This window comes from Callorhinus ursinus, unplaced genomic scaffold (assembly GCF_003265705.2).
Source record: "Callorhinus ursinus isolate GAN/ISIS: 27379988/994484 unplaced genomic scaffold, GSC_fseal_2.0 scaffold25, whole genome shotgun sequence".
Lineage (NCBI taxonomy): Eukaryota > Metazoa > Chordata > Mammalia > Carnivora > Otariidae > Callorhinus > Callorhinus ursinus.
Genome location: NW_027397087.1, coordinates 8,856,651 through 8,871,794, shown reverse-complemented (window position 1 = coordinate 8,871,794; position 15,144 = coordinate 8,856,651). Strand labels below are relative to the sequence as shown.

General features: G+C 54.9%; 2 protein-coding genes across 2 annotated transcripts in view; both read left to right on the top strand.

The window, feature by feature from the left end:
• Positions 1-5,492, top strand: part of EHD4 (EH domain containing 4) — a 76,124-nt gene extending 70,632 nt beyond the window's left edge. The window contains exon 6 of the mRNA XM_025883554.2: positions 1,427-5,492. Within this exon, the coding sequence (XP_025739339.1) occupies positions 1,427-1,963 (537 nt within the window). The 3' untranslated portion in view covers positions 1,964-5,492. The remainder of the gene's footprint in view (positions 1-1,426) is intronic.
• Positions 5,493-9,303: 3,811 nt separating this feature from the next.
• The window catches only part of SPTBN5 (spectrin beta, non-erythrocytic 5), a 44,633-nt gene continuing 38,792 nt past the window's right edge, over positions 9,304-15,144 (top strand). The window contains exons 1-4 of the mRNA XM_073877466.1: positions 9,304-9,414; positions 9,686-9,853; positions 12,517-12,633; positions 14,616-14,773. Of these exons, the coding sequence (XP_073733567.1) occupies positions 9,304-9,414; positions 9,686-9,853; positions 12,517-12,633; positions 14,616-14,773 (554 nt within the window). The remainder of the gene's footprint in view (positions 9,415-9,685; positions 9,854-12,516; positions 12,634-14,615; positions 14,774-15,144) is intronic.

The window sequence follows — 15,144 nt, the reverse complement described above, 5'->3', positions numbered from 1 at the left end:
TATTTGGCAAAACTGCTGTTGAAGACATTTTTCAAAGATCATAAAAGGCCCCAGGTACCTCTCATAATTCAGAAAAAGTTTGTCTCTTGCAACAAACAGGTGGTTTCTTTCCTCAGGCAGTGAGAGGGTGCCCCCCCCCCGCCCCAGCACCCCAGCCAGGGTGTCTGAAGGGCAGTAGCTTTTCTCACCTTAGAAGTCTGATGTAATGGTCCCCTTGCTCTCCCTCTTAATTACTTAGCTTTTCCCTTTCTAATGACTTTCTTCTATTTCATGTTCTCATTTTTCCACTGTAAGTTAAGTCAAACCCTTTTTAAAAGTAGACAGGAACTAAAAAAACTAGAATGTTTTCCCTCTTTTAGAACATAAGCTCCCTAAGGGCAGAGACTGTGGCTCTTTGTGGTTATATTATCCCCAGGATCCAAACAGAGCCTGGCAATAACTGTTGGATGGGTCAGTGGATGAAGGATGGATGCATGGATGGATGGATGGGTGGATGGATGAGTAACCAAGGAGAACCAAGGTAGGAAGGACTGCTTCTACAGGGCAACCACAGAGCCTATGTGGCATCTACGGTTGGCTCCCGTCCCGGTCGGGCAACTGCTGTGTCCCAGGGCCCTCCCCGGTTCCTGCCATGCTCCTGCCACTCTGTCTGCTGATGGGCCAGTTCTCCTGGCAGGTGGAGCTGAGACCTGCCCTGCCTGGGCTAGTGATACTTAGCCCCACTGGCTGGATTCCTACTCACCCTCCCCATTCCTACTCTTTTCCCACTTAACAGTTTCAACTTTTACTTACTTGTACCTTAAACAACGTTTTTTTAACATCCCAAGACAACATCCTTAAATAATGGTTTTACCTGAAAGGACCCTGTGACACAGCTTCATGTTACAGCACAAAAGAGCATTAGTCAAGAGGCAGGAACCATGGGCTCTCATTTTGGCTCTGTCAGAACACCCCATGTGCTGTCCATCAAACAGGGGTTATTCACCCCTGCCCTTCCTTACTCCCAGCATTGTTGTAAAGATCAACAGAAGTATGTCATAAGATCACCTTAGAAGGTAAAATGTTAAATCTCTAGAGCGCACACACACACACACACACACACACATAAAAAGGCAAGCTTGAAGAAAGGGTGTCCAAAAGCCCTAGGGGACAGCTATCCCCCACATGGCTGCCCGCCAAAGATTAGCTAAAAAAAAAAAAAAAAAAAAAAAAAAAGTTGTCTTCTCTGCATCTTGTTTCTTTTTCCAAAAGCCGCTCCTGGATCTGGTAAATTCGGATGTGGGGACCCCACCAAAGAGAGAGAGCTCTGGAGCAGCCCAGGGATGGGATGTCTGCTTAAAGGACAATTCTGCCTGCAGCTCACCCTCTCCCTGTCTGCTTCCTAAGCGAGGGCCTGTGACCAAGTCTGTGGTTTCTCCTCTTGCAGGAACAGCTGGAGAGCTATGACTTCACCAAATTCCACTCGCTGAAGCCCAAGCTGATCGAGGCGGTGGACAACATGCTGAGCAGCAAGATCTCGTCCCTGATGAACCTCATCAGCCAGGAGGAGATAAGCATGCCCACTCAGCTCGTGCAGGGCGGTGCCTTCGACGGCACCACTGAGGGCCCCTTCAACCAGGGCTACGGGGAGGGTGCCAAGGAGGGTGCCGATGAGGAAGAGTGGGTCGTGGCCAAAGACAAGCCCATCTACGATGAGCTCTTCTACACCCTGTCGCCTGTCAACGGCAAGATATCAGGTGTCAACGCCAAGAAGGAGATGGTGACATCCAAGCTGCCCAACAGCGTCCTGGGCAAGATCTGGAAGCTGGCTGACTGTGACTGTGACGGCATGCTGGACGAGGAGGAGTTCGCGCTGGCCAAGCACCTCATCAAGATCAAGCTGGACGGCTACGAGCTGCCCAGCAGCCTTCCCGCCCACCTCGTGCCCCCCTCCCACAGGAAGCCCTTGCCAAAGGCCGACTGAGGGGTGGGCTGCTCTCAGGGTAGGCAGTGGGCGGTAGGGGTGGCGGGGAGGTGGGGAGGCGCGGGCCTGAGGCCCGTGCTGCCACTGACTCACTGACTCTGGCCACGGCGCTGCCCTCTGTGCCTCAGTTTCCCCACCGGTGGAATGAGGAGGGCAGACACAAGTCACTAGATGAGGTTCTTTCACCTCTGAAATTCCCTGAGTTTCTATTAAAATATTGGGAGGAGGGGGTGGGTAAGGAGATCGAAGGGTTGAGAAAAAAGAGAAATTGACCAAAGAGTACTGGGAGGCCCGGAGAGATGTAGACGTGGGGGCCAGCTGGGTAGACTCCCACAGCCACAGGGGGTGGGCTGGGGGCTCTTCCGGAGCCGGGGAGCCTGTGCGGCGCTGGGCCACACACCATCATGCACCTGCTTTGGCTCCTGTCTGTCCCTTAGAGGGTACCAGGAGGGAGCAAAGTTGATCTTATTTATTTCGTTTCCTGCTGTGTTGAGAGTGGAACATAACAGAGCACAGAAGGTTTCTGTTCTCTCCAGGCCATCTACCAAAGAGAAGACTGCTTCCCCTGGGTTTGTGCCTGTGTTTGTCCCCATCCCTCCTGCAGGCTGGAGCGGGACAGGCAGCCAGGCCAGCAGAGAGCATCCGTGATACCCAGCACCCCCCTGACTAACCCACCCAGAGCTCCCCCCACCCCGGACCTTCCCAGCAAAGTTGCATTTGGTTGGGAATTTGGAACTCAGAACCTTTATTAGCCCCTGGCAAGATTTCTAGTATTCAAGTCATGTTGAAGTCTGAAGGTGGGCTTTTCTTACTGGTCTGTCCAATAATTTGTAGCAAAGTCTATTTATCATAATCAAACTACAGTAAAGGAAAGAGGTGGTTCTCTGCGGTCGTCAGTGTGGTGACATGTCCCCAAGGCTCCTTGGTCAATGACAGGATTTAAATTTAAACCCATGTCTTGGTGCCTGCAGTGTGCTGGGCCTAGGGACCCAAGGGAAACACAAGGTGAGCCCGCCTCAGGTTGTCAGGTAGTAAAGGTCATTCTCTAGCTTTAGACACTATTTTTATTTTAAAAAATAGGCATTTTTATTATGTCCAGTTTTTCTTACAAGAAAAGCCTTTATACAGAAACAGGACAGAATCTTTCATATGAAGCCTTTTCTTCAAAAGGCTGTGAGGTTCATAGTGTGCATGCCCATCACAAGGCAGGATTTGGTTCCTGAGTGTTCTCTCTCTAAGTCTCCGTATAAAGCTCTCTGGTCCACTCACTCAGGTGCCCATCAGGCGGAGGCGGAAGCGGGTAATGCTCACTGCCACCTTCCCTCCTCTGTGGGCTACTCACTTCATTATTATTTATGCAGTACAAAAGAGAGACACAAAATGGTGATGGCCGCATGGCACTGAAGTGAAGGAAATCAGAACAGTCCCGCCCGAGCCTTCCAAAAACCACAGTTTTTTCTTTTTCTGATATTGCCTGTGACATCAGGATGAGAGATGCAGACTTAACATTTTTATTTTGGGGAAGCTTTTATCCAGATGCCACCCCTCACACTCCCTAGTTTACTTTTTAAATACTATCACTTTAAGAGAAGTAAATTCATAATAGGATTTTTAATCTTAATGAGCACTTTGAAATTAATCAGAAACGTAGCAAAGAAAGGTTTATGTCAGTACTGTAATATAAGCAGATGGTTTGGTGAACCCCATGAGGACTGCCCAAGTGTGCACCCACAAGGGGGTCCTCCAAAGGGCAAAGCAGAGGGAAAAAGAGAGAATTCATTGCTCCAAAGGTTTGGCGATGCCAGGGTTAGCCGCTTTTCCACTCAGATTTATCCTGTTCTTTTAGTTATTCCCAATCGTCATAAAGATATATATATACACACACACACCACATGAGTATGTATTCTTGATACTTCTCAACGGGTATATATGCAGATACGGCCCAGTTTTGTCTGTGCAGACATATAGGAAAGCTTTTAGACTGAGGTTTCTGCTTTCTACACGGAAGGAAACTTCTCGAGGCACTGTGCTCGCCACCCTCATGCCGTCAGGTGGGAGAACATCTGGTAGCTGCACCCTTTCCCTGCTGAGAAAGATTAAAAAAAAAAAAAAAAAGGAAATCACATGCCCATTTTTCTTAACATCTTCTCTTACAACATGATGTCATTCGTTGTGAAAAGTTGATTGGAAAGAAAGCCCTGGAAAACCTCAGGGATGGCTGCCAAGGATGAGGACCCGTATGTTCCCAGGACCCGCACGAAGTTCCTTGAGTCTGTGTCCAAAACACCCCTTATCCTGCCTCCCCGTGCAGCAGGGCTGGGGGACAGCAGAGCCCTCTAGAATTCTGTTCACACTGCCCAACCGCATTGCCTTCCCCACATCACCCCAATTTTCAAAGTACCCCCTCGGCAGGGGGTGTTTTGCAGCAGGGCAGGAGGGTGGAGGTAGGTAAACTCTAGCACTGTGAGACTCTCCATGCTCTCCACAACTCCACGGAAGATCTAAGAATCTTGACTCCGTTTTCCACACAGCCCCTGGTACCACGTAACAAACCTCTGCAGCCTTGAGTTTAGGGGGGAAATCAATTTCTGCCTCCCCCTCCCAAAGTCAGCTTGCAAGTTGGAAGCCTGCCAATGAGGCCCTCCTGAACCGATCTGTAAAGAAACGTTGCACCAAGACCTCTCACAACCCTTCGGTTTCATGGCAACGTGCAGGCATCCAACCTGCTCCAGCCCAGCTTTGTACCTGGAGTCCTTCCTTACTGCACACTGGGATGGCCCACAGGTCCCCCTGCGAGGGGGAGGGCCATTCATTTAGCTTTCACCTTTCCAGGGCTGGACTGGGTCCTCAGAGCACTTGTCATTATGCAGCTATAGCGTCTTTTGATTTGCAGTTGTTCCTCCTGCAGGACGGTGGGCCTTTGAGGAGTTAAATTCTGTATCACGGGACTGAGTGTCCAGGCAGATCAACAAGCATGTGCGGAGAAGCCAATGCCTCCTGCCCTCCCCTCAACCCCCGCCCTGATTACCAGCCCACGGGGGAAGCCTCCGCAGAGCCGTGGCCCCACCACCCCTGACCACAGCCCTTTGCCATGCTTCCACCGGGCCTCCCGAGGAGCAGCCTGTCCACCACACTGGGAATGTCTTACACTGCAGCCCACTGCCCAGTGGGGGGCTTAGCCACCAGTCACGGCCTGACAGCCACCACTGGGACCTCCCCACTTTGCACCATTACACTCCTTCATTACGCCCAGAGCGGTACCCCAGGAAAATTGCCTTGAAGATCAGGAAAGCCGTTAACAGAGGCACTGTTTATTTCCTCCGCAGAATGTAGCAGAGAAATAACGTTCTTAGGACAGATAACCACTGAGTTTAATCAGGTAAACGGGCCTAATTTAAGAGTGTATCAAGTTACTGTCCATTAGCCCATGCAGTTAATACACAATGCTTCTATTTTTTTGTAATCTTGTTTAGAAGTGTCAAACAAACGAAGACACAATCTATTGATCAATAAACTTCTGAAAAATTTACTACCTTTCCAACATCGGTTCTGGTTTTCCAGTGACCCAGTTGTCTCAGGAGTAAAGCAGGGGGGCACCTGGGTGGCTCAGTCATTAAACGTCTGCCTTCAGCTCAGGTCATGATCTCAGGGTCCTTGCTCGGCGGGGAGCCTGCTTCTCCCTCTGCCTGCCACTCCCCCTGCTTGTGTTCCCCCTCTCGCTGCTGTCTCTCTCTGTCAAATAAATAAAATCTTTAAAAAAAAAAAAAAAAGTAAAGCAGGGATCCAATGGAAATGAGGCAGAGGAGTTAGGGGGGAGGGTGTGCCCCTTCTGTACGCCACCCCTGTGACCCCCAACTCTCCCTATGTCCTCTAGGCTGGGAGACTCCCAAAGTGGGGCTTCTTGAGCTGGAAAGCAGCTCCATTAGCTGGGGGCAGAGGCCAGGTCTGGGAGCAGGCCCCAGCTGAGGATGACTGGAGACCAGGACGGAACCATGGAAGGAGGCCCTTCGGATGCTGGGAAGGGCATCGCTGAGCACTCTCAAAGGACTTGGGTGCCTGCCGCCTCATCCTTTCCAGCTCGGAGACAAGTCCCTGTGCCTGAAGGTGCAGGAGTGCTAGGGTTGGCGCCCCCTGGCCTGCTGGCATTGCTCCTGCCTCTTGTCACACAGCCCTATAGCAGACATCTGGGTTTTTCCCACTGTCACCCATCTAGCCTTGTGGTGATCCAGACCCGAGATTTCCTTTGCAGAGCACTCCCTACTTGCCCACCCTCCGTCTGAGCCACAAGGTTTGGGTGGGATAGACACTTCTCCGGGGTGGGTCATGATTGGCTTCAGCCAATGAGAGTATTTCATCCCCCTGGTCACAAAAATTGGTTCAGGAATGGACATGTGGCTCAGCTCAAGCCTATGAGAGCCAAGTCCCTCAGACTTCTCTTCCAACTCTTGAGAGAAATGTTCTCTCTTCTCTGAACCATGCATGCAGTGTAGAGAAGTGAGCCCATTGGTACAATATGAATGGCATTGAGAGGAGTGCCCAGAGCTACTGGGGGCAGAGGAGTGAGGTTAGGCTGGCAGCAACCACCCTCTGGAGCATGAAGGTGAAGGAAGCATCGAGAAAGGCAGAGGGAGTCCAGGCCTATGGCGCCGTCGTTTGAAACTGCTGGGTCAACCTCACCTAAAGTCCTCCACCTGCCAAACATTTCAGTCCTCTGGGCCAATACCTTCCTTTTATGTTGTTCAAATCTGTTTGACTTGAGATCTTAGTCACTCGCCACATAAATAATCCAAAACTAGGTACTGACGAAAAAGGGATTCTCCTTTCAGCAGGGGCGGCAATCAGTGGCAACAAAAGAGGAACCAGGCCTTGCTGCGTGTGCAGTGGCTTTAGCTGCATCTGAGCTAGGAGATGCAGCTAAAGGAGAAAGAAAAGCAGGCTCAGATGGTTAAGCGGCTGCCTTCAGCTCAGGTCATGATCTCAGGGTCCTGGGATCGAGTCCTGCATCGGGCTCCTGGCTCAGCGGGAAGCCTGCTTCTCCCTCTCCCTCTGCTTTTCCCCTGCTCATGCTCTCTCCTCTCTCTGTATCTCTGTGTTTCAAATGAAGAAATAAAATCTTTTTTTAATGAATAAATAAAATCTTAAAAAAAAAAAAAAAGCAGTTCCTCAGCCCCACTCAGCAACCTAATACAACAACCTCTGTTGAGGTCTGTGTGCAAAGCATCATGCAGCTCCAGCCTGTCCTCTGGTGGTCACATCATACAAGATGCCCTGAGCCAGAGCTCTTAGGAAGAGACCCAAGCTGGGAGAGAGGGGGTAGGTGGCAGGGAACCTGCTAGAAGGAGCAGGATTTTTAACGGGCTGATGGGATAGGAAAATGTGGACAATGAGGAACAGAAGGGACATTCTAAGCTGAAAGAACAGCTGAAGCCCCAATGCAGGCAGAAAAGCTCTGGTCCCTTTGAGGCAATGGGGAGTCTTCATAGGCATGAGCAGAGTTGTGCTCTTGGGGGTAAACTGGGGGGCTGTGCCTAGACTGATGTGCGGGCAAGATGTCGAGTCGGGGAACGGTGATGGGGCCGTGTGGGGGCAGTGCAAGTAGACAGGGTGGGACGGTAGACCATAGGGTTCTGGGGAGCACGGAGCAGGCGCCCCTGAGGACTGGCTCGATCTGGGGCTGTGAGCGAGGAAGAAGCCTGGGCTCACTCCAACATCGGGAAGCCAGCCAGTGGCAGGAAGGACCTGACAGGGAGAGGGCAACGGGGGAGGAAGCTCCTCTCGGATGCAGGGGAGCTGCCCCCAGCCCGAGAGCACCATGCCCCTCACTCCCAGCCACAGGCCCAGGGTGATGGAGTGCTTTGTCCTGCCCAGCTCTGGAGGGCAGGCTGTGGCCGCGCTCCTCTCACCAGCCTTGGCTGCCAGGGACACCTGCCTGAGGAATGCCGCATCTCCTCTCAGAGTCGCTGGGGCTGCTGGATGAACCCACAGACACCCACCCCGGACCAGTGACTATGACCCCGAGGTTAGCCAAAACATCTTGTGAAGCCACCCGAATTAGAACTCTCTCTGGCATGCAGTTCAAGATTGCTCAGGGAGGGAGAGAGAGTTGCCTGTGGGCTCCCTCCACAGCCCCTGCCCTAAGCCCTGAGACCCAGACAGCTCTGTGGAAGCACGGGTGCTGGGGGCCTCACCATGAAGCCCCCAAAAGTGAACACTGTGTCCCTGGCTTTGGAGGAGACTCTGTCATTCCCACAGCCTTTGCAGCTCCTAGTTACCCTCTCCCAGGGAGAGCCCCCTTCAGAAAGTGGCCCCGGGGCATGAGGGAGCACCCACCATTCAGCCCTGGCCAAGTCAGGGCCTGGAAAGCTGAGCCCGGGGTCCAAGGACTGCCCTCCCCTCTATGGTGGCATTCCCCTGGACAGGATGAGAGGGCTGGCATGCTCCCTCCCATCTCCACCCCTGTGGGTGCTCACAAAGAGGCCCTGCAGCAGTGCCAAAGGGCAGTCCCAGACTGGGAAGTGGGGGCAGAAGCTTCTGACCAGGGGCTCTGCCATGTGGGTACCTGGACTGCAGCACCCCCATGGCACTCCCACCCAGAGCCAGCTCGGGGTGCTCCCACGGGCCTCTGTGTCTTGACAGCCAGGACCCCCACCTGACATTGGAAGCACTGGAGGTGGGGGGAGGATGAAGGAGGAGATCCTGGGGCCATAGGCTGGAGCATTCCTGAGCCACCCCCTCCCTGTCTGGGCCACGCCCTTTGGCAGGTGGGAGGACAATGCCCGCTGTGTGCCGTCACCCCTGCCCCGTGGCTCAAGAGGAGGTCCATGGTGTGGCCCCAGCTCCAGCCTTGGCCTCTCCTGTGGTTCTCTCCCTCCCCACGCAGCCCCTACTATCCGCCATTTCCATCCGTCCAGTAGGGTCTCCTTCCCGGCACAGACATCGCCAAGGTGAGTCCTGTTTTCCTCCCACCTGCCCTTTTCATCCTGAGAAGCAGCAGCTAGTCTCCCGTGGTCCGAGGAATCTGGAAAGTGGGGTGGGGCAAAGGGCTCGGAGGCATTTAAGTGTCAGGCACCAGCCGGGAGCTTCAGAGCCTTACCAGGCTAGGCCCTAAGCCACAAGCGCCCCCTCCAAATGTGGGGACCATTCACACTCCTTCCCCAATCTCCATGCCCCTCAACATCTCCAGCTTAGAGAAATACCCCGTGGCCCCTCATCCCTAAAGGGCTGCAGGCCTGCTGGCTGGTCGGCCCCACGGTCCCCAGCAGCTCCTTGGGGCCACAGGGCACCTGCAGCAGGAGGCCAGCCCCAGAGCCCCAGGGCAGCTCCCTGAGTCCTGTCCCACCATGGATTCTGCGTACGAGACGAGCCACATTCGCAAGCTGCAGGTACAGCACATGAGGATGCAGGAGAAGACTTTCACCAACTGGATCAACAACGTCTTCCAGCATGGCCGGGTGAGTGTAGCGGGGCATACCCCGCAGCCTGCCTCTACTGTCCCCCTTGCTCCCTGGCCAGTGGACTCTGGGGGCCAGCCGTGAGGTCATCTGGCTGAGCCTTCTTGCAGACCCCAGAGCCCAGCTGAAACTACTTCTGCTGACCCTAAAGCCCACCTGAGGGCTGTGCTCCTTCCTTAAGGAAGCTGCTCTGGCCTGCCACTCCCCAGTGCTGGGATAGGCCAGACAGGAGAGGGGGGCTGACCCTGTGCCCTTTCCCCACCCCTCCCAGGTGGGCATCAAGCTCCAGAACCTGTACACGGAGCTGGCTGATGGCAGCCACCTACTTAGGCTGCTGGAGCTCATCTCGGGGGAGGCCCTGCCACCCCCCAGCCGGGGCCGCCTGCGGGCGCACTTCCTGGAGAACAACAGCCGTGCTCTGGCTTTCCTCAGGGCCAAGGTGGGTGCTGGGGAGACGGCTTCTGGGCAAGGAGCTGGGGCAGAGGCAGCAGGCATCAGCTGGGCTCCTAGATCATCTTTCCTGGGCTAGCCGGGGCAGAGCAGAGGCTCTGGAGCCCAAATCCAGGCATAGCTGCTGGGATACAGAGGTCAATACAGAAAGTCAAGCCCTTCCTTGAGCAGCGCTCCCAGCTTAGAGGGGCCTGGACCGGCCCGGCCGGAGCAGGGACATCCGTGTGGGTGGGATTGAAGTGCACTGCTGCCTGCAATGAGAGAACTGTGGGATTCTAAGCTGAAAGATTGCCTGTACTCTTAACTCTCTCCTTCCCTAACCAAGGAAGTAACTTACCAGGCAAGACCCATGGTCAATGGGCCCGCCGAGCCCGGATGCAGAGCTGTGGGGGGCAGGCTGAGAGTAGGGCACCGGAGAAGAGCCCTGGACACTGAGCCAGGTGGCGGAGGGAAGAGGTGCAGGTCTGCTTTGGAGAAGCTGGATCCATTAGCAGGCAGGGGCTGCAGCAAGCAGGAGGGAGCCACGGTCTCCCGAAAGAAAGAGACTGGCCAAAGAAATAGTCGTTAAAAGGAGGCAAAAGCTCCAGGGCTATGAAAGGACCCTCATGGCCAGCGTCAACGGGGCTAGGCAGGGGTCGTTTATACTGGGAGCCAGGACTGGGGAAGCCCGCAGGTCCGGAAGCCATGAGGAGGCTGTTTCTGGAGCCTGCAAGTCACTGAGCTGGAACTGCCTGGGCTGAACTTGGGTGTGTGTGACTGTCATTTACGTCCTGGGTTGGAGGTCACAGCCCCCGGGGAGCCTAGCTTGCCTGAGTTAGAAGCCAAAGCTAGGCATGGGGGCATTGCAGTCCCCAAGCCCAGGGAGGAGCAGAAAGTTCACAGCCACAGAATGCCAGGCCCTTTTTTGGTCTCAGGGACAATAGCCTGTGAGCCAGCCACTGCCCCTCCAGGTACTTGGGAAGAGTGGGTGCTCCGTGGCCCTTGTCAGAGGCTCTGCAGCTCCCCGCGAGCCCAGCATGTCACTGATACATAGTCTATGAAGGTGACAGCCTTGTCTCCACTCTACATACTGTTGCCCCAACACAGGGTTACCGAGCAGCAGAATGTGGGATGCACTCATTTCTGAGACCATGTCATTTGCTGGGCACTCCATGCCAGGCTCTGGGGACCACAGGCAGCAAAGCCCAGACCTGGCTGCTAGGGGCCTGCAGTTTCAGGGAAGACAGTGGATTTGAACCCAGATCAGTGTGTGCTGGTAAATGTTTAACAACCGGCTCTCAGCTCAGGGGACATAAAAGCCCTTGTTTGTAGCATTTGCTCATTTCCCTGGGATTGCGGCCTCCACCACAGCTGACTGCAAGCTACCAGTGTGATCTCACTAAGCACAAAGCGGGAAGATCAGCCTTCACAAGCTGGTATGAGCAGACTCCAGGACCCCCACAGACCAGCTAGCTGCTCCAGCTCAGGTGTGCCAGGAGGAGAAGTCTGAGCAGGGGGCGGGCCCCACTGCGATACCTAGGGATACAGCCCCGCCCACCAGGCTGGTGGTTGGCTGAAGCCGGCTTCCTGCCGGGTCTTATGGAGAGTCCTCCCTCTTCTTTCTCCATTCAGTGCATACTTATCCATTACCCACTATATGCCAGCCTCTCTATTAGGGGGGCGTCAGAGAACAAAACCAAGATCCCCACCCAAGCAGGGTAAGGGGGTCGAGCATGAGTGTTTGTGCAGGAGGAATAGTCCCCGGGCTTCTATTTCAAATAAGGTGGCTATTGAAAACACCATTGAAAAAGTGGTATTTGGGTAAAGACTTAGAAGAAGAGAGGGAAGTAGCCATATGGCTATTTGGGACGGTATTTTCAGACAGTACAAAGGCCCCAAGGCCTGTGCCTAGAATCCCAAGGAACAGCCAGAATCCCACAGGCCTTGGAGCGCTGTGATCCGGGAGAGGAAGACGGAGCCAGAGAGTGAAGGGGCCCAGGTCCCGTGCGGCTTTGATGTTTATTCTGTTCCTTTCTCCCCTCATTCATTCCTCCTCCCTGTCCATGTGGGCAAGATCTAGGGCAGCAGGTGTTCAACTTGAGGGCACAGGAAAACCACCTGAGGTCTTTGTCCAAATGCAAGTCCTGGGCCCTGGCCCAAGAGAGTCTGATTGGGTGGAGCTTGGGCATCTGCCTTTTTACCAGGAGACGGACCACTGACGAAGAGGGCTGAGATTGAAGTGGGAGCCAAGGATCCTAGCCCTCCCTGAAGATCCCCACATGCCGAGAGGTGGAAGCAGACAGTTGCTGTTGTCTCTTGAGCTCATATATTGACTATGCTGACACCTCATTTCCAACCCCCATGGCTGAACCACGGATCTTGGCCCCCGTTTACCTGTAGCCCACATACAGGGAGATCCCCCACCCCAGTGGTCCAGCCCAATTCACCAGGCTGGGGTTTTGCCTGGGAGGACTTGAGTCTAAAGCTGCAACCATTTAGAAAGTCTTCACCTGCCTGGCATTGTGCCCTGCCTGTTCCTCCCTTGGGGAACTCCCAAGACAGGATGGATTCCAGGACCCCCCCATCTGGCAGCAGACCCCCCGGATTTTGGGTACTCTGAGTCTTCTCTGGTCCACGGGCTTCACGGCTGAGCCCAGCCAACTGTGCCCACAGGTGCAAATACCCCTCATTGGGCCGGAGAACATCGTGGACGGAGACCAGACACTCATCCTGGGACTCATCTGGGTCATCATTCTGCGTTTCCAGATTTCCCACATCTCCCTGGACAGGGTATGTCCCAGCCCCCAACTGCCCAGCCCAGCCCTGGCCTCACCCCCAGCCCCTGGAGACAGAGAAGCTCCGCCTGACTGTTTAGGAACCCCACAACAGACCCTGGCATCCACACAATGAATACCCACTCTTCAACCACAGGCAAAGAATTGAGAATGTCAGAGAGATTGTAATATGCTGAAATGACAACTAGATTCACGGATTTCAGTCCTGATCTGGGACAAGCCATTCACAAGTGAGGGGTTAGGTGACTGCCCAGGGCCTGCCTTTCACCCCCATTGGTTGTTCCCTACTTGGCACGGAAACCCTCTAACGTCTATTATACCTCTAATGTACTTTTGGGAGAAATTAGACATGTGGAGGGAGTCCCAGCCCCAGAATTTTCCAAATCCCCAGTATCCTCAACACCAAAGAGAGGGTCCTCCATCCTCCTCTTGTTCTACCTCCTGTTTTCCCACAACTGAATGGGAAAGAGTAAAAACACAAAGTCCTTATGCTTATCAGTTTTCATAGTTTTATGGTTTCCAAAACCCCACCTAAAACTCAATTCCAAAACGTTATAAAAGCCAACCTAGAGAATGAGACCCTAATGAAAAGAAGCCCTAGATCTGGCTCAAATCCAGGAGGACCCTAGAAACCCATCATGTGACTGTAAGCCCCAAGACAGCAGGAGCTTTGCCTGGATATGTCCACAGAGTCTCGCACCTGTGCGATGAATGAAGGGATGGGTGAATTTCTAACTGGCCTCAAGCCCTTCCGTGTGGCTACACTCCCTTCCTCAATCCCCTAAGCCAGTTCCAGGTGCCCTGGCTGCGCTTTCCCTTGGGAGCAGCAGGTGAGTCATCCCCTGACTGGTCACCCTGCGCCCCGACCTGCTCAGGCTCTGCTCCCTGCCAAACAGACGTAACCAGAGTAGGCTGCCCCCACTCCCTCCCATGCTCACCCTCAGACTCTCTCCTGGGTCGTGTCTGCCAGCCAAGCCCAGCTGCTTAGGGCATGAGCTCCGGGCCTCGAGGTTTCCCGCCTGCACTGCTGCCCACCCAAGCTCCCGGGCCCAAAGGGCGAAGGAGGAGAGGCAGCCTGCTCTGCTCTGACGTTTTGAGTTTATAGCCAGGAATTGGCGGAGGGGTGGAGCAAATGAGAGGAAGCAGGAGTTGGAAAGGAAAGAGGAGAGGGGCCTGGCAGGGGGCGGGGGTGAGGGGGAGGGAGGGAGGGGAAGGAGAGTCCCACTGAGGGCAGGACAGAGACCGGAAATAGAGGCTGGAGGAGGGGAGTAGAAGGGGGGGAGAGAAGCACTGGCGGTGGGGGGGAGATAGCAGGGCAGGGGTGCCGGCAGGTGGAACCAAGAGTACCAGAATAAAGGAAACTCTCAGGAAGAGAAACATGGGGCCGGGGGGGGGGGGGCTCACCCGTCAGAGGCGGGCTGTCAGCCACTCCCTGGCAGGCAAGCCCTGCCCTGTTGGTGGAGGGTTGCTGGGCAGCCTCTTCATGGCCCCTCTGCCTCTCCTTGTGTCAGCCCTAGAATGGAAATAGTAATGGTGCCCTGCTCCTGGGGCGGCGAGAGGCTGGAGAGCCACGGCCCTGTGCCCGGCTGGCAGACAGCCCCCAGGGACCAGGAGCCCGTCTAATAAATCCCAGCCTCAATTCCTCATTCCTCAATGTCCCCACCATGAGAAGGGCTGGAGAAACGGGAGCTCCCGCTGTTGTGGTCACCAGCTGTGACTCAAAGCCGGCTGCTCAGATGCCACAGCTTTCAGGCGTCCCACTTCTTTGGAAGGACGATCTTTCTCCCTCGGCCCCAGTCCCTGCCCACCACAAATGAAATCAGTAAATCAGGTGCTCTGAAGAGAGAGTGATCTGCACCTGCCTCCAGGTCGGGGGAGAGGATCACAACCCAGCCCAGCCCACCTCTCCCACGGCGGGTGGGTCCTGCAGCCTTCCCAGCCATCCCTGCATGGTGACCCACTGTCCCGCCCTGCCAGGAGGAGTTTGGGGCCAGCGCAGCCCTGCTGTCTGCCAAGGAAGCTCTGCTGGTCTGGTGCCAACGGAAAACAGCCAGCTACCCCAATGTCAACATCACCGACTTCTCCCGCAGCTGGAGTGACGGGCTCGGCTTCGGTGCCCTCATCCATGCACACAGGTGCGCCAGATGGAGAGCAGACCCGGTGCCCTCCCAGCCCCTCAGCCTCCCTCCCGTAGGGCTCCACCACCCAGCCGAACACCGAGAATGGGCTTGGGTCCTGAACCCGCCCATCTCCCACATCCCTCTGGCCCCTGCACCCGGGGCTCGGAAGTAGAGCAGGCTGACAGCCAAGGCCCTGCCCCTTCCCTAGGAAATCCCGTGGAATTGGCCCCGTTTGCCTTGACTCCTGCTTTTCTCCACTTTGTGTCCCTGACTCTATTCTCAGTCCTCTTCCTGGCAAGTACCCGCCCCTTTGGAGTTTCTCCCCCTACCCAGAAGCCTGCCCCCCCCCAGGGAAATTAACCCACCCCTCTCTATCGGAGCCCTAT